The sequence below is a fragment of the Dermacentor andersoni genome, chromosome 8 (assembly GCF_023375885.2).
Source record: "Dermacentor andersoni chromosome 8, qqDerAnde1_hic_scaffold, whole genome shotgun sequence".
In the NCBI taxonomy this organism is placed as follows: Eukaryota; Metazoa; Arthropoda; class Arachnida; order Ixodida; family Ixodidae; genus Dermacentor; species Dermacentor andersoni.
Genome location: NC_092821.1, coordinates 80442347 through 80466215, shown reverse-complemented (window position 1 = coordinate 80466215; position 23869 = coordinate 80442347). Strand labels below are relative to the sequence as shown.

The 23869-nt window shown below is 49.2% G+C and overlaps 1 protein-coding gene and 1 long non-coding RNA gene across 2 annotated transcripts in view; both read right to left on the bottom strand.

The window, feature by feature from the left end:
- The window catches only part of LOC129386747 (uncharacterized), a 28300-nt gene extending 14841 nt beyond the window's left edge, over nucleotides 1–13459 (bottom strand). Inside the window, exon 1 of the long non-coding RNA XR_011889881.1 lies at nucleotides 13376–13459. This is a non-coding gene — a long non-coding RNA (uncharacterized lncRNA). The remainder of the gene's footprint in view (nucleotides 1–13375) is intronic.
- A 5609-nt stretch (nucleotides 13460–19068) lies between these two features.
- The window catches only part of LOC140212971 (cytochrome P450 3A8-like), a 45464-nt gene continuing 40663 nt past the window's right edge, over nucleotides 19069–23869 (bottom strand). The window contains exon 7 of the mRNA XM_072284092.1: nucleotides 19069–19119. Within this exon, the coding sequence (XP_072140193.1) occupies nucleotides 19069–19119 (51 nt within the window). The remainder of the gene's footprint in view (nucleotides 19120–23869) is intronic.

Here is a 23869-nt window from a genome sequence, read left to right as displayed (position 1 = left end):
ATATTCACACTATCAATCAGGTGATAAAGAAATGTGCGGAATATAACCAACCCTTATATATAGCCTTCATTGATTACGAAAAAGCATTTGATTCAGTCGAAACCTCAGCAGTCATGAAGGCACTACGGAATCAGGGTGTAGATGAGCCATATGTAAAGATACTGGAAGATATCTATAGCGGTTCCACAGCCATCGTAATCCTCCACAAAAAAGCAACAAAATCCCAATAAAGAAAGGCGTCAGACAGAGAGATACGATATCTCCAATGCTATTCACAGCATGTTTACAGGAGGTATTCAGAGACCTGGAGTGGGAAGAATTGGGGATAAAAGTTGATGGAGAATACCTTAGCAACTTGCGATTCGCTGATGATATTGCCTTGCTTTGTAACTCAGGAGACCAATTGCAATGCATGCTCACTGGCCTGGAGAGGCAAAGCAGAAGGGTGGGTCTGAAAATTAATCTACAGAAAACTAAAGTAATGTTTAACAGTCTCGGAAGAGAACAGCAGTTTACGATAGGTAGCGAGGCACTGGAAGTAGTAAGGGAATACATCTATTTAGGGCAGGTAGTGACCACGGATCCGGATCATGAGACTGAAATAACCAGAGGAATAAGAATGGGCTGGGGTGCGTTTTGCAGGCATTCTCAAATCATGAGCAGCAGGTTGCCACTATCCCTCAAGAGGAAAGTGTATAACAGCTGTGTCTTACCAGTACTCACCTACGGGGCAGAAACCTGGAGGCTTACGAAAAGGGTTCTGCTGAAATTGAGGACGACGCAACGAGCTATGGAAAGAAGAATGATAGGTGTAACGTTAAGGGATAAGAAAAGAGCAGATTGGGTGAGGGAACAAACGCGGGTAAGTGACATCTTAGTTGAAATCAAGTAAAATAAATGGGCATGGGCCGGACATGTAATGAGGAGGGAAGATAACCGATGGTCATTAAGGGTTACGGACTGCATTCCAAGGGAAGGGAAGCGTAGTAGGGGGCGGCAGAAAATTAGGTGGGCGGATGACATTAAGACGTTTGCAGGGACAACATGGCCACAATTAGTACATGACCGGGGTAGTATATATATATAATCTGCTATTAAAGAAAGGGAGAGGGCAAAAAGAACCAAACGACACAGTCCTGCAACCGACGTCATTAAGCTGTCCAAGAAAGCGCGCTATCGAGTTTGGAGACTGGCCCACACCGGCACAGGCGGCGTATCACATTACTCGCACAACTTTCACCTTGGCCGATTCGTGCCATGGCGTGCTTTCTGGAACCTGAATAATCTGTTGCGCGGTGCCTACCAGCGACACTTTTGTACTGGTAGGAAATAAGCAGTTTGTTTACGAAGACGCGTTAAATCGGCGACCAGGAATTAGCGAACCTATAATATGGACCACAGAGACTTGGAGCGTATACCAGACTTATGGCACGGAGGAAACGGGAACGCAAGGTGTGAACGCTTGCAAATGTTCATCGAAGCTCACAACAACACTTGCCCCAAGAAGAAGTGTGCTCTTTCGCTCACCTCCTGTGGTTAGCCCACATTTGACATCTTACGAGCACTGGCTTCTTGAGGACTCTCACCGCCTCAAGAAGGTTGGCGACAGGTGCGGGGTGCGTGTTATGTTTTCAGCACCGGAAAAGCTGGGACGAATGTGTTGCCTAGTAAACGAATCCCAGAAGAAGCCAGCCTGCAAAATAAAGCACACCAAAGCCCTGGTTGAATGTGACGTCGGTGTTCTGTACAGTATTCCCCTCGCCTGTGGGAAATGCTATATTGGCCAAACCGGGCGCTATCTGAATGAACGCTTGCTAGAGCATTGCAGGAATGCTACTCCACTAAGTGGCGCTGGTCATTTAGCCGACCACATTCGACGTTGCTCGCACAAGCCAGCATGCAAGGCGTTTTTCGAACGAACACGTGTGTTGCGCAAATATAGCAATCAGAAAAACCGGGATATTTTTGAAGCATTTTGTATCTCCAATGAAAACGATTACTGTGTCAGTGCTCCTTCTGTTGTACTCGGGGAATAAGAACTTGATTATCTCAGGGCAAACGGGTTTGTCGAATCAGCTAGGTAGGGCGGGAGATGAGCAACATTGTACTGAGTGATGTAAAAAGGAGAGGGAAAGGTTTTTTCTCCTTTTTTTCCACTTTTTTTTCACTTTCTGCTTTTATTCCTGTCTTCTTTTGGTTTGACACTTCTGATGACTGTCGCCTAGACCAAGGAAATATTTTGGGTGGTCCTGCGCACTAGCAGCCCCCCCCCCCCCCTCCCCCCTCCCCTCCCCCCCTCCCCCTGTGTACATAAAGCCCTGTTTTCCATGACTAAAATTCAGTTGAAGTCCGGCGTACGTGTTGTCTTTCTCTTCTCGTCCATGTTCAATTGTGCGCTGGAACGATGTTTCACAATGCGACATGGGATGGATGCAGAACTTTAATAAGGTCCTGAGGTACGCGACTCAGCGCGCTGCGGGCCGCTCCCACGTTGGGACAGTCAGGCCTTGCCCGACCGCCGCATCGTGGGCCCTCTGGACAGCCCATAGTTGCGCCCCGGCATCGGGGCTCTTGATAGCGGAGAGCCACTTGTCTTCATTGATTCGTTCTGTGCCTCGTAACGAGGGCACCACGACCTGATGTACCTGGTGGACTCACTGGGAGATCTCTTCATGAACAGTGTGAATATGCGTTCGGTAAGGCTGATTACAATCAAACTGACTGATCTGGCAGCCAGTGCTGATGGAGATTGCTGTGGGTAATTAGCGATGAGACTTTTCAGCACCTCTGGCCTGCATCTTTTGCACAGCTGCAGCCTAAAGACCTTACTCTGCGCGTATGGTCGGGACAACAATTGAAGCTAGGACGCTTTCCTCTGGAAGAGCAGCTTAATCTCACAACCGCACAGCTGTACCTGCTCGTCACATAAGTCAAAGGAACTAGCCTCCTCGGACTAGACTGCTTCCAGGCTTTCGAAATGGGAATCACCGAAATCAACGACTTTAAGTCATCAAAACTGGGCGAACATGTTGAACGATACGGCAACATGTTCAACGTGCAGTTGGACGGGTACACTGGTGAGCCAATGGACATTCGCTTGCAACCGAAGAATGCACCGAGGTATAAAAAATGCCGTTGAGTACCGCTAGCTCTTCGCTCAGCCGTACACGAAGAGCTCGACTGACTAGAGGGACAGGGAATACTCAAACCTGTGAAATGATTAGCATCGGCTACAGCCCTGGTTGCTGTTCGAAAGAGAAAACGGTACGCTACACCTCTGTGGGGACTACGAGTGCTCAGGGAGCCCTGCGCTCAAGCCAAGCGCCTGCCCTCTTCCCATGGAGAGCGAGCTACTTGACTCAGCGAGAGGTGGAGTTTTTTCTCGAAGATCGACTTGCAACAGGCATACCAGCATCTACGAGTGAACGGAATATCCGCTGAAGTCCTGAATGTGGCGGAAACAAAGTGGCTATAGAAAATCAACAGTGTCCCTTTTGGAATCAATGTTGCACCACTGTTCTTCCAGCATTTTATGAATACCCTGCTCGCTGTACTTGATGACAGAGGTGTGTATGTTGGCGATATCCTTGTGACCGGAGAGACGTAGCCGGAACACCTAGAGCGCATCGAATCATTGCTCAAACGACTACAAAGCACAGGACTTCTTGTTTAAAAAAATTGCATGTTTTGTGCATCCTCCATTGATTTACTGGGCTAACACATTGACGCACAGGACGGTATACCTACAGCGGAAACGTTTAAGGCTATCACGGACGCCTCTGAGCCACAGAACACGACATAGCTTGTATGTTTCTCGGGAATGATCAGCTTTTACAGGCGATTTGTCCAAGACCCAGTTTCACCCGCCGAAACGCTACACAGATTGCTCGACAAAAACGAGAGAGCTCTGCCTTTCAGAAGTGTAAAATTGTTCTGAGTACGACACCAGCTTTGAGTCATTATATGAGTGACGCGACCTCATGTTTTCACGTGACACTTCACCATACGGCGTAGGAGCCATTTTGCAAATCATTGACGGCAGTCTTAAAACGCCAGTAGCCTTCTCCTCTTGTACAATAAGAAAGTGCGAGGGAAATTACCCGCAATTGGGCAAGGATGGTTGGCGATTATCTTCGTAATGCAGTATTTACACCGATGCGTCGCAGGTCGGCACGTAACCATGTATACCGACCAGAAGCCGTTACTGGGACTAATGAGCCCGGGAATACAGGTCCCAGTGATGCTGTCGCCGCGAATTACACGTTGGTGTTTGGTACTTGGCTGGTAGAATTACTAGCTCCATTACCACCAAGAAAAAACACACCAAAACGCCGATGCTCTTAGCAGGCGCCCACTTCTTAGCGAGCAGGAAGAACCTGCACCCTCAGGCGATATTTTGTTGCTCGAAGCCATGGAGCGACCACCGCTCACAAGTTAGTGTTTGGCACAGCTTACAAAGGATGACAAAGGGCTTTTCTACTGTACACTGCGGACTCCACATGCTGCACGTCAGCAATCGTGGCGTTGTGGCAAAAAAGAGCACGGCACGCAGTCATTCCTGCTGGCCAGGCATGAATACTGACCTTGAGAAGGTCGCCGTATCCTGCAACAACTGCCAGGAGCAACAACGACACGCTCCACGTGCACCGATTCCAGAGTCGACACCGGCCACAACGCCGTGGGCGTTGTGGCCCACGGCGTTGTCACTCACTTGGATTTGCCGCCCCACTTGATGGACGTCGTACTTTGTCATCGTTGGTGCCTTCACAATATGGGTGGAGGTAAAGGGAAGGGAAGCGTAGCAGGGGGCGGCAGAAAGTTAGGTGGGCGGATGAGATAAAGAAGCTTGCAGGGACGACATGGCAACAATTAGTACAAGATCGGGGTAGTTGGAGAAGTATGGGAGAGGCCTTTGCCCTGCAGTGGGCGTAACGAAGCTGATGATGATAATGATGATGATGATGATGATGATGATAAAAGGGCATGAAAACGATCACATCACCATGCGTTGCAGACGCCTTGCGTTCGGTGTTTGCAACCTTTGATGTGCGTGATGCAGGTTCTTTTTGTTTAAATGTTGCAGAGGGTTGCCTGACGCACCGATCCATTTTCCTCCGATAACCTAAATGAGGAAAAAGCCGATTCTTCGAAAACGTGCACGATACTTTTAATGCCCCAAAGGAAAATAGAAGCACATAAAATATGCACCTAATTTAAAACCCATGAACAGAAACAAAATACAGTAAGAACTATAACATTCCCCACAGCACTCGAGTTAGGGGTAGATTGAGTATGAGGGCAACAGTTCGACACGGAGGGGCGGAGACGAGGCGACGAAAGAAGTGGCGTTGGTCAAACCACAGTGTCGATGTAGTTGACCGATGAGCCATCGACCAGAGCGTGGAAGCTCCGGCTAGAAAAGGGAACGCAGACAGCTTGGTGGCACGGGCAGATGGAGGTGGCATCTTGGCCAGGCAGCTGGATGCAAACTCTGGCGGATGCGGGGTATGTGGCGTTCGACCCGCGGGGCTGCCTCCTCGCAGTGCGCAAGTTTATGGTCGAGAACTCAAGAGCGCGTACAGTGCCGAGTCCATCGCTTTTGCGAAACCTCTGGATTTTATTGCGAACTTGTGCGGAGCTCTTCTGGTACACCTATATGCAGATTACCTGTCCATTTTGACGGCGTTTTCGCGCATTAGTGTAATGGATGAGCGCACCTGGAAGTTCCAGCAAGTACTGCGCTCGCAAGAACTCGTGGGTAAAACGATCCATCTCATCCACGTCCCTGGTCACTGGGGCGTGGTAGGCAATGAACTGGCTGACGTAGCCGCGTCGTCAGCGGTGACCACCGGTCTCGTTCGCTCCTGCCTCGCTTCCTTATGATCGGTCAGGATCAGATTTTTTACCACCTCAATGCATCAATGGCACTGCTACCGGCAGCGCGAGGACTGAGACACCAGCCTCTACAACTGGGTCCGTAGTGTATATGTCATCCCGTCCTGGTTGCCCCGAACCGTCTGTTAACTCATTTTTTTCACGAGGCATGGAGATTTTCCTTACTATCTTCATCGTTTCCATCTCAGCGCCTCGAATCGGTGCGCGTGCGGGGCTCCCGGTGTCGATGAGACACATTACCTCGCCTCCTACACGCGTACCACGCACGTTGCGTCGCGGTTACGCAAGCCCCTGCACCTCAACTCTCTTTCTGCGCATGTATATCCAACATTGCTAACATCCAAGGAATCCCTCGCCCTGCTCCTGTAACTTGTACACATCATCATACTTTTCTTTCCTTCCTCTAACGGTCCTCTCCCTCTAATGCTTCCCGATGCCCACTAGCGCCCTCCTCCGTAGCACTCATGCGTCATTCCTTCATATTACTTTTCCATGACTGTTATTTGCCATCTGCACTGTATAAGCCAACCATGGTGGGGTTTCCCCGTGCTGCATGGCTCTAACCACATGCTTCATTCTCAATCTTCTCCGCTTCCTCTTCACCTTCTTGTTATCCTTCCCCTTGTGTCACAAATCATTGCGCATACTTTTACAGTGCAACACCATCATGGGCCTCAACGTCACCTTCAACAACGCCCTTTCTACCTGACCGCTGGCGTCGATTTGATGCGGCAAGAGCCCGGCCAAGAGGACGGATGCACTGGCGCCTGCTTTTTTTGCAATAAGCAAGCATATTTTGCGGGTCAATGCGCGGGCGTCGGCGGTGAGTTGCTTGCAGAGGGTAACTTCTTCGGAAGCAGTTGTCCATATGCCTTCTGCTCTTTTTTATTCTCATCAACAACCTTCCTTTTCCAGTTATTCGTTTCTGATTGAACAAGCTTACCTCCGCCTTAATGTTTGGTTTTATTTTCTCTATCGGTTTTATCCCTAAAATCATTTTGGGTTGCTTTCGCCGTCCCTTTTCATTTATTTTCTATTCCACTTTATACCCAATGTGCATTAACGGCGGTGCAGGTCTGCCCCAACTTTATTTTTTCTTTTTTTTCAACCAAGGGGCCACACAAGGCAATGGTTGAGTGGTTGTGTTGAGCACAGCCAAAGTGGCCGTGCCGTTGGTGAAGCGAACAAGGCTGGGTAGCAGAGAAATCCCTTCGATAGGAAACGAGCTGACGGTACAACTAAAACGTCACCATCGGTGATGTCAGAGTTAACTACAAGAAGTTGTCCTGCGTCCAGGTGGCACCATACAGTCGTCAGCAGTTCGTAAGCGAAGGCGCGGTTCGTACATGTCGCCAGAATTTTCGGTCTCTGTTAAGTTAACGAGGCGTTGACGGCACGAGATGAGAGCAGACGCCGAAGAGAGAAAGTCGCACCTTAATATAAGCATGTGAGCACAGGAAGTCAACACTGCGAACTGGATATGGTGGCGTATTTCATCAATCGAAACGAATAGTGCCTCGCGGTGATGGCCGGTGATTTGCAACAGGTAGAAGAGCTCCACTGTAAGGTGTAGTAACTCTGCGTAGACGAGAGCACAAGTGAGCGTGAATAACAGAAATAGCTGCTCCCGTATCAATCAATGCTGGAACTGGTACACCTCCTACACAAACGAATACAGTATTCGAATAAAGTTATGATGCCACTGTCCAACGTGTCACTTCGTACTGCCAGCGCAGACCGCATCACGCCTGCAGCTGCGTGTATTACTCGCGTTGTGATCAACGGCCTCCTCTACACCGTCGAATTTTTGGTGCTGTGTTCTTGTTCCCCCGATCTTATTTTGGGCTGGGACTTCCTTTACGCTAATAAGACCGTCATCGACTATTCTTATGCTGAAGTGGAATTTCAAACGCTGTGTAATGCCCCACTCCTTGATGCTCGTGAACCTGAAGACAAAGTATTTGTTGCCGAAGACGTTAGAATTCCATCACACTCATCTGCCCTTGTCACAGTGTAATGGAACATTATTGCTGATGCCAACGTACTTTTTACGCCATCTGCAATTTTCGCTCGTCGCAAATGTTCCCCGCTGCCTTTCGCTCTTTTCGACGTTCATGCCGGCGTCAGCAGACTGCTCGTCGCCAACTGATTGTCCTGTCCTCTAACTTTGTTGCGTGGGGAGTGCGATGGCCGTGCCTAGTGTGCCGACCCTGCTGCCATCATTGACATGCCAACTGGTTCCATCGCCACTCATGAGGTCGCCGGAGTGATCTGTAACCCTGCGCAGGAGCCGACTTCGCCTGAAGTTTTACATAGCTCCATCGCCGACAGGTTGACTGTTTCTCAATGCGCCCAGCTTATACGCCTTTTCGACAAGTTCCGTTCGTCTTCCGACTGCCAGCATGTTCCGTTGGGCCGCACGTCAACTGTTTGTCGTCGCATCGACACGGGTACCAGTGCGCCACTGCGACAAAGACCATATCGTGTATCCGCGAGAGAGCGCCATGTTATCGACGTCCAAGTAGCTGACATGCGCAAGCGCGGCGTTATTCAGCCTTTGGATAGCCCCTGGGCATCTCCCGTTGTTCTTGTTAAGAAGAAGGATGGATCTATCGACTCTGTGTCGATTACCGTCGTCTTGACAAGGTAACTCGTAAAGATGTTTACCCTCTTCCGAGAATTGACGACGCCCTTGACTGTCTCCAAGGCGCGGAGTTCTCTTCTATCGACTTACGCAGTGGCTATTGGCAAGTCCCCATGGCACGCGAAGACCAACCTAAACACCAACCTTTGAAGTCCGAAGACCAACCTTTGTAACACCAGATGGCCTCTATGAATTTCGTTTCATGCCTTTCGGGCTTTGCAACGCCCCCGCAATATTTGAGCGTATGATGGACAGCCTTTTACGTGGTCTCAATAGAAAAACGTGCCTGTGTTATTTAGATGATGTGGTTATTTTATCGCCCGATTTTCCCACCCATCTCTGTAGGCTGGAGGAAGTGTTACAGAACCTAACTGCCGCCAGCCTTCAGCTCAACCTGAAGAAATGCCACTTTGGCGCAAGTCAGCTCACCATCATTGGCCATATAGTATCTAAACATAGTATTCTTCCTGCCGCCGCCAAGCTCCGTGCAGTTGGTGATTTTCCCAAACCTTCCTCCGTAAGAGAATGTCGCAGCTTCTTTGGCCTGTGCTCTTACTTTCGCCGCTTCATTGTGAATTTTGCATCCATCACCGCTCCCTTGAATCAGCTTCTACCGAGCGACTTGAACGACTACGCCTGGTCGTCCGCTTGTGACGATGCCTTCCAAGAGTTGCGTTGTTTACTGACCTCGTCGCCTATGCTGCGTCACTTTGACCCGACAGCTCCGACCGAAGTACATACCGACGTCAGCGGTGTTGGACTCGGCGCTGTGCTCGCGCAGCGCAAATCTGGATTCGACGAGTACGTCGTTGCATATGCAAGCCACACCCTTACCAAAGCCGAGAATAATTATTCCGTTACAGAGAAAAAACATTTCGCCATAATCTGGGAACTTGGTAAATTTCAACCCTACCTTTGTGGCCGCCCCTTCGACGTGAATACAGACCACCATGCACTTTGTTGGCTGTCCACGTTGAAGGACCCCTCAGGTCGATTAGCTCGCTGGGCTTTGCGATTGCAAGATTTCAACGTGCGCGCTGTTTACAGGTCTGGCCACCGCCACGCCGATGCCGACGCACTTTCCCGTTCACCCGTGTCAAACGAAAGCGATGCCTGCCTCTCTGCCGTCGACCAAGTACTTTCGTTCCCAGCAGGCAGCGACATGGCTTCGGAGCAACGCAAGGATGCCTGGATTAGTACTCTTATCCGCTTCCTTTCATATCCGTTGACTGTTCCTTCCCCTTCTAGAACTTTGCGCCGTCAAGCATCTGACTTCAAAATTCGGGATGGACTTCTCTATCGCCGGAATTACATCTCTGCGTCCGCAAGTGGTTGCTGGTCATACCTCAACATCTTCGTGGTGATATATGTTCTGCCTTCCATACTGACGCGCAGTGTGCACATGCTGTTGTCTTCAAGACGTACACCCGGCTTCGCTCCAGGTTTTATTGGCGTGGCATGTACACCTTTGTGTGCAAGTACATTCGATCGTGCCCTCAGTACCAACGCCGCAAGGTTCCTGCACAGCGCGTCTCCGGTTCACTCCAGCCAATCCCGTGTCCTGCCAGGCTTTTCGATCGCAGTGGCATTGTATTGTTTGGACCCCTTCCAAGCACGGCTTCCGGGAACCACTGGATAGTCGTCGCCATTGACCATCTGACGCGATACGCAGAAACAGCCGCTCTGCCTGCTGCCACCGCTCGTGATATAGGATCCTTCTTCCTGAAAAACTTTATTCTACATCACGGTGCACCTCGCGAACTTTTGAGTGATAGAGAACGTGTCTTCCTCTCCGAAGTCGTGAATGCGCTCCTTGCTGAATGTCGCATCATTCATCGCACCACCACCGCCTACCATTCTCAAATTATTGGTCTGACAGAAAGATTTAACTGCACCCTTGGCGACATGCTCTCCAAATACGTCGCCTTGATTACACTGATTGGGACCTCATTTTGCCGTTCATCACGTTCACCTACAACACTGCACCACAGGCGACCACAAACTTGTCCCCATTCTACCACTTGTATGCCTACGAACCCTCGACTACCCTCGAGACCATTCTTCCGTACAGACCAGACTCATCCGAATGTACGCCCATCTCTTAAGCTGCCCGACGTGCAGAGGAATGCCGTCAGCTAGCCCGTTCCTTTACAGCCGTCGACCAATGGCAACAGAAGTTTCGACGTGACGGTGATCACCCGCATTGTCACTTTCTTCAGGACTCCCTTGTGTGGCTTTGGGTTCCCGTCGTTCCTGCTGGACTCTCATCTATGCTTGTATTCAATTATCAAGGACTCTACCGTGTTGTAGTGCAGACATCGTCTGTGAACTATATTGTCGAGCCTGTCACGTCACCTACGGACCAACACTGTCGTGGTTGTGAAACCGTCCACGTACAGCGTCTGAAGCCGTATTACGACCTCATGATTCTGTGTTCATCATGAGTCGCTAGGATGGCTCCTTTTTCTATGGGGCGCGATTGTAGTGAAGAGGAATGCCCGGCGCTGCGGACACATCGCCAGGAGGCCGGGAGGCGCGAGCTCGAGATTGCCTGAGCTGCTCTGGCTGAGACACGCTGCCCGCTGCTCTCTTGTAACGTAATCATATTCGAATATATATATATATATATATATATATATATATATATATATATATATATATATATATATACACCCTTTAGGAAATGGAGAGTTCAAAATGAAATAAACAACAGCGTTCTGTGACCGAGCTTGTTAAGCTGTCCAAGATGATACACTACCCAGGTCGCGCGGGAGTGGGACACTGGCCAACACCGGTACAGGCGGCGTATCACGTTACCCCTACGTTTGCACCGGCTTCTTGGCCGACGGGTGCCGTCGCATGCTTTCTGGAGCCTGAACATTCTGTTGCGCGGTGCCGACCGGAAATGTTGTCCCGAAACCCCCTTTTGTACTGCTAGGAAATAAACAGTTTGACCGCCAAATGCCCGGGACTGGCGGCATTTGTAGACGCGGCCCAGTACGGGCGCAGCGACCGGTACGCGGCCGTCTCTATACGCTGGGATGGTGCGATCATTAACGCAGCGTCGGTCAAGGGGGTAACGTCCAAAGTGACCGAACTGGTGGCAGTAGCCATGGCACTGAGGGACCCCGAACGTCCTTACGTGTACACAGATTCGCGATCCGCGGCCAGAGCATTCGCCTTGGGCTCGATATCGCGGGAAGCGGCGGCCGTCCTCGGCAGCGAGGGAGCCGCGGGTCATCACATCGTCAAAGGGTTTCCAGCCCACATGGGGGCCGACGTGCGCCCCGACTTTCCCAACGCCAACGAGCTGGCGCACGGACGCGCGCGAGGACTCACGCACCGCGGCGATCGTGGCGAGCGAAGTGGCGGGGAGGGAGGGGAGCACCGAGACCCGCTACTCACCTTCAACGAAATAACAACGCGCTATAAGCTGTCGAGGAGGACCTTCCCGCTCCCCCAGGCTAAACTCACTAGACCACAGTCGTCTATATTCAGAATGCTTCAGACAGGGTCGTTCCCATCGAGAGGCAGACTGAGCCTTTTTTCACCAGAAGTAGAGCCGGATCGTCCGTATTGTGGCGAATCGTACTGCTCGCTAGCGCACATGGTCTGGCAATGTTCCGCGGTAAGCGGCACGGTGTTCAGTAAAGAAGAAGACTGAGTGGACGCCCTGCGAAGCCACGACCACCAGGCTAAGTTCCGGGCCGTCCAGAGAGCTCACGAAAGGGCGGAGGCTCACGGGATTCCAGTCCCAACGTGGGTGCGGCCCGCGACCCCTGCCGACCACTAAACCAAGAGTGGGTGGGGAGGGGTTCCTCAGGAGTCAAAAAGGTATTTCCTCCTCCTTTACGAAGACATGTTACGCTACACCTTCGAAACCGCGCCGGCGTTGGACGTCACTTCGGTAAAAATAATTTGGACCCAAACTCCAAACCACGGATACCTAACCACTTCTCTGCCACCAAAGTTACTCGTACCTCGTCTCTTTCATTCTGCACAAAGGTATTTCTCCCAATATTGAAAACGGCAGCCCACAAGCAAATGTAAAAAAAAAAAAAAAATCACCGATAGCGCCTTACGTTTATGTTAGCTCTTCTCAGACGGAAATATTAAAAGTGCGAAACAATAACAGGAGATCGACCCAAGCAAGAGGCCGCGTTTCCACCAGAAAGCTCGCCTTCCTGCATAGCGTTCGCAGCCAGCGTTTCCCGGTAACCGTTACGATTGCATAGGCTGCAGTTGCCGGGAAGCATGCAAAACAGGATGGGGTATTTGAACGCTATCGCGTTCCACTCTTAAAAGCGAGGCTTAAGCGTCCTCAAATTTTTGTAATAATCATCACTGCCATCGCGGTCTTTGCCTTCACTTGAATGTTTTCACAGCGGAGTTTTCACGTTCACACTGGCTCATTCAGCCGACAAAAGATAGGACTGAACGTCCTAAAACTGTACAGCGGACTTGAAGCACTGATCGGAATATCTGCTGCGTAATGCGGAATCTGTCACTCAGAATCGGGATAAAAGCAGCAAAACTAAGCGACGAGTCCCGATTAGGTGTTCCATTTTTGACGGCGTTCTTTCACAGTGGATATTTATCAGCTCAAAATTATTTGCATGCATTCGTTAGCAGCAGTCTACCAGTTCCAAACCGTTGATATAAGCAGCAACATTCGTTTTTGCGAATAAACATGGCTTATGAAAACATGGTTGCATTAAGTCGTATTGAGTACAGTTCTAATCATCAGAAGTAAAGAAAAGGAGAAGGCTATAGAAGAGCTGAAGCCACAACTATCCACTAAAGGTAACTGCAAGACGTACTTCCTGTAGATCTTACCCAGCAATGACGCAGATAGCAGTATTAGAAGCCGTCCTCAGCTCGACTGGGTGGGACATCATCATGCTCGGCGACTGCAGGCCTGGAAAGCGAGAGTAGAGTGCGTAAAGAAGTGGCATCCTCCCATGCCTTGCCGATTGTGATTTAATACGCAACTGCTATGCAATCAGCATTATATTTTTAACGCTAGCGCAAGCTAAGTAACCTAACAACAGCACACAGACGGCGCACAAAGACGAGCGCTGAGAGGTACGAGCAGTGTTGTAAACTCAGACTATGCACGTGTATTGAATAACTCAAGAGTGCAGAATGCAATCAAACGATGTCGTGGGCTAACAGCGTCACGTGGTGAATGCCGAGCAGCCGTCATGTGCCACGTACGGCTCTTACTCCTGAAACGGGTACATCGATTCTGCGACCATAAAAACAACTGAATTAAAGACCTCGTGCCCATGACAACAGAAAGCATTGAGTGCAAGATGACATGTGGCGTGGCTCCTGTGCGAACTGCCTTTGTCCTTACACCGATGAATACCTTTGCTTATCTGTGTGTCTGCTGGTAAAGCCCTTGGCGTAAAAGTGATATACTGTAGGATACAAGTAATCTCCGTGCTCTACAAGCTCGATGCTCTCAATATACCTCTATGCGTATTTAAGTCTCGAGGTACCACTAGAACTCACTTCGGTTGAAGAAATATCTCGACGTGCCATTTCCTAACTACCATGCCTTCCTGGTTGGGATGGCTGTAGCTCTACACGCGACACACTCAGCTGTGTGTGACGAGGCATTCACACACAGAGGCAGAAAATGTGACATATTTTGAGAAAGACTGGACTATCGTGCACTATCACTACAGAAAAGCTCTAGAGGACTACTTGCAGGCGAAGTACGAGCAGATTACGATTTGCGTTGCTAATGGTTCTGTGGTCCACGAACCAACATACGAGATCACAACCTACGCTGCTGCCGTTCCTTTTACCGTTGGCTATACACTTTTCAATCATAAACTTACAGCTTGCCGGCAAACTAAGGAAGGTGAAGACGGCACGGGCCCAACATAAGAACCGCCGGAGGTCAGTTGATGACACCTGTCGCGAAATGCACGCCCCGGCTCTTAATCGCCGGTTCAACCTTCGTCACCACCCTCATCACCCTTACTGAGTGTTGCGAGGAACTCATATTGGGCATGGCTTTCTTACGTGAATACGGCACCATGATTAACATCTGGTCACGTACCAGGTTTACCTTCTCTTTAATACTGCCTCGATCAGTTTCTATATCAATAATCCCGAAAATGGCAGTGACGCGTATTTCTGGTTAACCTGTCTGCCTTTCTATACATCCTTGATCAATACCAAGAGACTTCAAGCGACTTTTTCCAGAGTGATTAGGTCTCATGAAGAGTGTGTACTGTCATCTTATACTACACCGACGGCGAAGCCTTTATCTCCCCATGTGGTACCTGCGAGAGCCTCAACTGAATTTTGCTATTTCCGGAATTACAAACAAGGCCGATCCTCCATCGCCGGCTCATTTTTTTTGACACCCCTGAAGGATCGATAAAGTGAAGTAGAATATAACTAAATTCTTCTGCTGACACGTGCGATGTTGGGACATCTGTGAACGCTTTCTTCTCTGGTCACCTTTATAGAATAAATAAAAATAAATAAATAAATAAATAAATAAATAAATAAATAAATAAATAAATAAATAAATAAATTGAAACACCGTATTGTTGGGAGTCATGAGCACTTGCCTTCAGTTTTTCCATTCTTCTTCCTTTCTTCTTTTTCCGAGTTTAGCAGCAACTGAAGTACGTCCTCCTTGGTGGGCTGTGAGTACGGTTGATGTCGAACAGATTTCAGGCGGAGAAAACTCTTTGTTTAAAGAAGCGCATTTTATAACAGAGAAAGACGCGTAGTGGTAGTGGTATGAATAGTGAATGGGGCTCGCTTTTAACACGAAGTCACAGTCTAGCTCTAATAGTTGTACAACACCGGCACAATTATGAGTTTTGACTGTGAAGTCCTCATTGAAAACCCTAGACTCAAGAAAGTCAAGATAATTAACTGAATAAAAAAAATGTAAGACAACATTAGAATTGCTTCATTGGCGTACAAGACATTGCTCGGATGTCCACATCCTGTGCACAAGTATTACACGTCAGTAAGAACCATTGTGTCATGTATTTTTTAAGGCGAAAAAATAAACACGGAAAAAAATTCTCCAATATGTTCGTCTTTCATCATGCGTTTTTGCAGCTAGCTTAGGGTGGGGGAGACAACTTTCCTAAATATATGGTGAACCTATAAGGGGTTCCAGCAAGTATGGACGCGAGCAGAAGTAAAACGAACGGACAGGACAACGCTGGTCAGTTGGTGCATGGTGGCCGTATAAGGTTGTTGCTGGAGACCCTTATACGTTAGCCATGCCATCAACTGGGCCAGAAAACCACACTACTAAACTTCCCAAATATAACCCACCCAACTAAAAATTTTATTTTCGGAATGCGAGCAAACCTTAGCAAATATGTTTATGACATAAAGACGGCAGTGCGAGACGACTTCCTGGTCTAAAAAGGCGTCCGTTAGGAAAGCCCGGTGAGTTTTGCAGGAAAAGGCATTTATCGGGCTGCGCTAAAATTTTATATTCTTGTTGTGAACCGAAAAATTATTGTTATATCATCTGTATTCGTTTAAGGAATTCTACATTTTAAGGTGTGCATAGTTCGTTTCTGCTCAAACATAGATCACACATAACATAACAGATAGCAAAGAGAGAAAAACCTATGCAGGCGGTGACTGTTGTGAATAATTTTTCCGCTGGAGAGCAGTGGTTTGTGATGCTGACGAACTGGTTCTTGACTGATTCGTTGGACGATAATACTTTGGTCATTCATTTGATAGGCAATTGTCACCAATGGAGAGCTATTATTTCGGCGGTCACCATTTTTGCATCAAACGAACGCTGCAGTACTTTGACACTCCACTGATTGAACCAACGCGGCACTGTGCCTGTATCGGGTTTCACTATCAGTGCATGGTCGTCCCGTTATGAAATCATAATGTACACATAGCTTTCCACTGAAATGGGCGAATATCAGCCTTTGCGAGTATGAATATAGTAGGAATCGAACACAAATAGTAAATATCCAATATGGAACTGAAGATTGAATAGTGAAGCGCGAAGGCATATACTAAAAACAGGAATATATCTTCCCGTATAAATAGGTAGCACATTTATACAGAGTAGTGAAAAAAAAAATTAAGGTGCTCCTCGATTTTTCGGCAAAAGGCCCGGTAATTCACCCCAGCTCATGCAAGGTCGCACACAACGGCATCCGTGAAGTTACAAGGACCGTGTGGATACCGAAATCTGAGGTGCGAAACCATTTCTCTCCGATTTAGGAGGATTTTTTCTACGAGCACAGTGTCGCTGCGAGCTAAGCCTGAAGAAAGCAGGGCCTAGCGGCCGTGCTTAGGCGTGGTCCGGCGGGGCCATCGACTTTGCCGGGGACCTAGAGGCGAAGGGCTTCAAGAAAATGGCGTCCGCTATGCGTGTGGAAGTGGAGGGTGAAGAAATAATGCCGGAGGAAGTTTCCGAGAAGCTTGGCTGGCGCGTCGCCTGGGAGAAGAAGACCCAAGAGCAAGAGAGCAAGCTAAGTCTAACGCCGGTCAACGGGGGGCCGGCGGCTGCCGGGAATCGTCGCCCGCAGCGGAAAAATTTCAAGAGCAAGCTACTCAAGGCAGCGAGGATGCCTGTGTTGCCGAGGCAAGATATCAAGATCGTCATGCGTCCCAGGGGAGGTCTGAACATTGGAGAAGTATCTAGATTCGAGATCAGCCGAGCCATCGTCGCAGCTGCGAATGTGAGTGGCGAGGAGGTGACGCAAGATGTTGTTTGCCCGAACAAACAGCAAAACATAGTCGTTATCAGTACCCCTAAGCGAGAGAACGCAGACCGCTACTCGGCAGTCAGAAGCCTCACTATCAACGGCACGGCACACGAAGTCAGCGCCTACGAGACCGCCCCCCACGGCACCGTTAAGGGCGTCATCAGGGGTGTCCCGATGACGGACACTATTCAAGAAATCAACGACTACATCGTTCAAGAGTATAATCCCACTGCTATGCAAGCCAACCGCATTGGCAAGACGACGACGGTGGTCATCGCATTCGACGGCGACAAGGTCCCGAACTACATCAGATACGGCAACCTGCTGGTCGAGTGTTCGCTGTATCGCAAGCAGATCGATATGTGCTACCGGTGTGGTCGCCTCGGTCACCGGATGGACGTTTGTCCTAACCCCGAAGACAAGATATGCCGTGGTTGCGGCATGAAGAATCCTGAAGAAAGCCACGTTTGCAGTAACCCCAAGTGCAGCCTCTGCGGGGGCAACCACCTCACCGCGGACAAGGAGTGTACAGCGAGATTCAAGACGCCATACGTCGTTCGTAAACGGCGTTGGGAACGTCAGCAACGAGAACAGGTGCAGCAGCAGCGGCAGCAGCCGAGGGGGCCAGCGTGGCAGCAGACAGCGTGGCAGCCACCGAGCGGGCGTCGCAGCCGCTCCCAGACAAGGCGAGGGAGAAGCACGAGCGATACCAGGTCACCATCGGCAGCTGGAGCTCGCAGGCGAGAATCTCGTTCGAGGTCCAAGTCGAAGACCCGGCGGAGCAACGGCGCCGAGAAACAGGTGGGCTGGGCAGCGGGGTCTCCCGTCGCTCTTGACAATAGCAATTTCCCTCCCCTCCCCTCCTCCCGCCCTTCCAAAGACAACGAGTGTAGACACTGTTTGGAACTCAAGGAGATGATAGAGAGGCAGAACAATCAAATCAAGAACCAAAACAATCAGATAAAAGCAATGATGGAGCGTATCGAGACGCTCAGTAGAACAAAGAACAGTGATAATGACGTCACTGCAGTTAAAAGGAAAGTACCCAAGAGAGACACCACCAGCGCTGCTCCAGCGGTGACGAAGCTGATCACGTCACCGGCACAGATCACATCCCCGGCGTTGACGCAGTCAGTGACGCAAACTCCACAGACACAAACGGCAGTGGTTGCCATGGAGGAAGAGAAGGCTGAGGCCGCCGTTCCTCCGACAATGGAGTCGGTCATGAGCATGCTTACGCAAATCTCCAGCCAAGTTTCCCAAATGTCTGCGCAAGTGAACGGTCTAACAGTAAGAATGGATAATGTGGAGGCCAAATGCAGCCAACTCTCCGTTAGAGTAATGACGATGGATGCGAAAAATAAGCATCTCACCGTTGCCAAGATGAAGTCATCACGGCTTAATCTACGGGTCAGGCCGCGAAAAGTTGGTTCCGTGCACAAATCTACCGCTCAAAAAGTAGAAAATGACGAAGACTAAAGGAAAGCAGAAAGAGACTGCGACGTTATTTCAATGGAACTGTAGGAGTATTAGAAACAAGATAGGGGAGTTACAACTATTCGTTGATAAATTGGACCAAAAACCGGATATCATAGCGTTACAAGAGACCAACGGCCGGGCCAAGCTCGCGGGATACATTACGTATACGGACCCTAGCGAAAAGGGTACTGCGATCTTGGTCCGCAGCAACGTGGCGGCCACACAGCACGTGACCGCTCAGCGAGGCTGCGAACATACGCTCATCGAAATTCACAGCAGAAGAGTGGGGGGGGACAAGAACTTTTTCGTCCTGAATGCTTATTGCCGACCGTCCAGCAGGGTCATTGACTTTGAAGGCACCATATTGGACTGCATTAAAGAAGCAAAAACAAGACCGATTTTAGTGCTAGGAGATTTCAACGCCGCCCACACGATGTGGGGTTATAAATATTCGTCCAAAAGAGGAAACCAATTGGTTAAAGCTATAGAGGATCACGACATGGAGGTGGTTAACGAACCGGGCGTACCAACCAGGACAGGCACTAGCACGGTCAGAGACACCACACCTGATCTGACGCTAGTTCGAGGGAACCTCGACGTAACTTGGCGTAACACGGGGGAAAATCTTGGCTCGGATCACGATATAATTTGTGTAACCCTCGGGGGGACTGACATCAAGGCGAAACTGGGTCAAGCCAACATTACAGACTGGGACCGGTTACGTAGAAGCGCAGACAGTGAAGGCGAGGACGAAAACCAAGACACCAAGACGTATGAGGCGTGGGCCAAAAAGCAACGCGAACTTGTAAAGAAATTTACGCAGAAGATTACTACGACCACGCAAATTCCCTTCGTAGACAGCAGGCTTAGTCACATGTGGGCGGCCAGGCACGGTCTTACTCGAAGGTGGAAGAGGCAAAGACATAACAAGAAGCTTCGCAGACGTATACACGCGCTCAACAAGCAAGTGACCGAGTATGCGGAACAACTATGCAGGGAAAACTGGATGAAGATGTGTGATGACCTGCAAGGCACACTGTCTACGAAGAAGACTTGGAAGCTGTTGCGACACCTCATAGATCCGTTAAAAAGCAAGAGCGCGTGCGCTCGAGACCTCACAAGAACGATCAACAGTTACGACGGGGACGGGGAGAAGCTCATTCGTGAACTCACAAGTAAATACCTCAAGACCGAGAAGAGCGGTAACCCGACTCACGAGTATGAAGGCGATAGCAACGTCGAGATGGACGAAGCCTTCACCGAACTGGAGCTGGTCGCGGCGATCGATGAAAGTAATCAAGGCAGCGCACCGGGAATTGACGGCGTTACATACAAGATGCTAAAAAATATGCGCGACAAAAGCCGAGCTGAACTACTAAACCTCGTCAACGCGTCCTGGGAGAAGGGTTCGTTACCAAAAGAATGGAAAGAAGCCGAGGTGCATTTCATTCCCAAGCCGGGGAAACCACCCCACGTCGACAATCTACGCCCCATCTCCCTCACGTCATGTGTAGGGTAGGTGGTCGAGCGTATGGTGTTCAAGAGACTACAGAGACATTTGGATGTCACTGATCAGATGCCACCGACCATGTACGGATTCCGGAGGCACCTGAGCACACAAGACGTCTTGGTGCAAATACACGAGCTGGTTATCAAGCAAGCGAAGACCCCTACGCCAAGAGCTATCCTGGCACTCGATCTCAAGGGGGCCTTCGATAACGTCACACACGAAAGTATTCTCCGTAACCTACACCAAACGGGATGCGGAAAGCGAACATTCAAATATGTACAAGATTTCTTAAGCAATAGAACGGCAACCATCAAAATTGGAGAGGAGAAGTCGACACCGATAGCCCTGGGAGACAGAGGCACCCCGCAAGGATCGGTTCTTTCGCCGCTTCTCTTCAACCTGGCACTCCTCCCTCTCCCGACTTTGCTTCAAGACATAGAGGGCATAGATCACGCTCTCTATGCAGACGATATCACTGTGTGGACGTCGAGGGCAGGGTCGGAGAGTTGGATGGAGGAGACCCTTCAGACAGTGGCAAAGACCGTGCACGAGTTCGCTAAATCGTGCGGCCTCAGTTGCTCGCCACAGAAGTCCGAGTTACTCGTCATCAAGCCAAGAAGAAAGAAAGGAGACCAAGAGAACGTACGCATCACCATCGACGGGACGACCATAACACCAACCACGCAAGCACGTATCCTGGGTGTCATCTTCCAGAACAATGGCAAGGCGGGGGCGTCGATCAACAAAATCAAAGTTTCAACGGAACAAATTTCGAATATGATCAGAAGAGTCACAAACAGACAAAGGGGATTGAAGGAGGACGATGTACTGACGCTCGTCCAGGCCTTCTTGACGTCGCGCATCGTTTACGCGGCGCCGTACCTCAAATTACTGAAAAAAGACAGGGACCACTTGAACGTCATTATACGAAAGGCAACCAAGATGGCGCTGGGCATTCCGAAGCATTCTTCGACCGACAAGCTTCTCGGCATGGCCAAGCACAACGTCGTCGAAGAGTTAATAGAAGCTCATCTGTCTAATCAAAGAGTTCGGCTCAGTCAGACGCCGGCGGGACGTCGCGTTCTTGCCAAGTTGGGCTGGCAAGAGGCAGAGCGGAAGGAAACGGGGCCGTTACCCAGGTTGTGGGCGCATAAAATCCACAGTAAGCCGCTGCCTAGAAACATGAGGTCGGGTCGTAACGACGGCCGTAGAGCGGCTCGTATAGCGGCCTTGACGGAGACTTTGGGTCAAATAGTAGAAGAGGAAGAGGGAGTCACTCTCTTCACAGACGCTTCGTTACCCAAGTTTTCATCAAAAGCAACGCTGGCAGTTACGACGCGGGATGTGCTCGTAACCTGCGCCTCCATCAAGACGTCTTTTCCAGAGGTGGCAGAAGAGGCCGCGATAGCGCTAGCACTCGCGCAGCCCAAGGTGGGAAGAATTGTCACCGACTCGCAAAAGGCGTATAACAACTACAGGAAGGGGTGGGTGTCTCTTGCGGCACTAGATATTCTCCAACGTAAACGCGACGTACCTGAAAGGAAAGTTGAGTTAATATGGACACCGGCTCACTCTGGGCTGGAGGGCAACGAACTTGCCCACCAGTTCGCCCGAGAGATGGAACACCGGGTTGAGGAAGGTGAGCCACAGTCCATATTTAGTTACAGAGACATTACGAACCATTATAAGACGCAGAGGCGCCGTTACCCCGATCCTCACAAATCGCTTAGCAGAGAACAGCAAGCGATCTACAGGCAAATACAGGCAGGATCATTCCCGCACCCTTACCTTCAAAACAAGATGTACCCGGAAAGGTACGACAAGGATTGTAACTTCTGTAAAACTCAGTTAGGCACGCTCCAACACGTCATTGGAGTATGCGATTTCATCAAGGCGATCCCCCCACCTCTTAACTGCCCCGCTACCTTACCCCACCCCTCATCCACCCTTACCGAGCGATGGGAGACCTTGCTAACCAGCACCGCCCTGGAAGACCAGCTCGTCCTGATCTCCAGGGGCCAGGCGGCTAGGGAAGCATATGGGTCCCGTGAAGAGGGAACCACTTCCATCGACGGCGTCTAAGAAGATGTCGAGCTCGGCTCAATGAAGTTGTTTCTCTCTCTCTCTCTCTCTCAGTAACAATTCGGATCAGTTTTAAACTCATGATCACCAGTTATCATTAAAACAGTGAACTCTGTCTCTCCAATCAGTATAACCTGATTGTGAGAAAAGTTAGGCTATCCTTAGATATATGGCTGCTGAAGAAATGATTGCCGCTAAATAAATGGTTACGGAAAAAGTATCATATGTTCTGGCAAAAAATAGAAATGGCACTGAAGGAATCGTGTACCATTATCACCTGTAAATGGGTCAGTATAAAAATATTACTAGTAATAGAAATAAATATCAAGTTGCCACATGTCTAGAGTGCCAAAAGCACTAAGTAATAGCCTACAACCTCAATTCACAGGCTGTAATGTACGTTGGCTTGCACATTTTGATTGTTTCACTTCAGGTAAATGTTGATACTATGCTTAGTAGGTGGAGAACTGTAATTAGAGTTGATAATCGGTTGATGTGAAATATCTAGTTAGTTATATTATTCGAAAAATCTGAATAGGCAATTATCGAATACGGATTGAAATAATTAGTGTACAATGGTCGATTCATATCGGAAATTTAGAATATTCACGCATCCCTGCTTTTTACCAAGAACTCCGCGCCACGTTCATAATTCACCTTGGTCAGAAATATCGAGAATTTGTTGTTCAACCCAACTTGATTGGATTGGATGGTTGTCTTTCTTCCACATTCATCTTCACTTCACTTAGCAAAACACGATATTCACTTGCACCTGTCAATAATATTTCCCAAGCGGCTATTTACTATGACAAAAGGCCATTCAATTCATTGCTGTCCTTCTAGCCGTGATTACAATTTCCGCTTATAAATTAATGTTATAACAGAGAAGCTCATATAACTTTTTTCACAGTCGGAGTGCCAATGTATACTACTCTAACTGTATATTGTTGTTTGCGGGCGTTCTGCTCTCTGTATCTAGACGCTTAAGGCACACAGCAGCTCTTAATATATCACAGTATCTATCGATCAGCGGCTAGGCCAAATTGAATGATCTATCATTCAGTGAGCTAAGCGAGAGAAAACCGAAATTGCCCCACACCAGTTGACACGTTAGACAAACACGGTTATTCAGGGCCACACGAGAGTGTATGTGGTGTGTATTACATATGTTGTTTATCGAGCAAGATTACGTGGTATAAATGTTTACAGCCTCTGGAACAGTACGTCAATGTTGCGGAGAACAGGCTTCAGAGGGGCTTTTCAGTTTTACGCTCGCCCATTTGAGCTGGTTTGCTCCTAAAGGTAATGCAACGTACCTTGGTGACAGCTCTATTACTATGACACAAAGAATGGGTTCAAATTGTAGGACCAATCCGTGGATAATAGGGTTTTGACGTACTATATCTGAAGAGCCTTGATAAATTACGTCCGGGTTTTCTCTGCGGTGATTGATTATAGGGCGCATCCTGTCTATCACCTCATCCGAGAGTAGTTGACTGAAAATCGACTTGACGGCGAGGATAATTT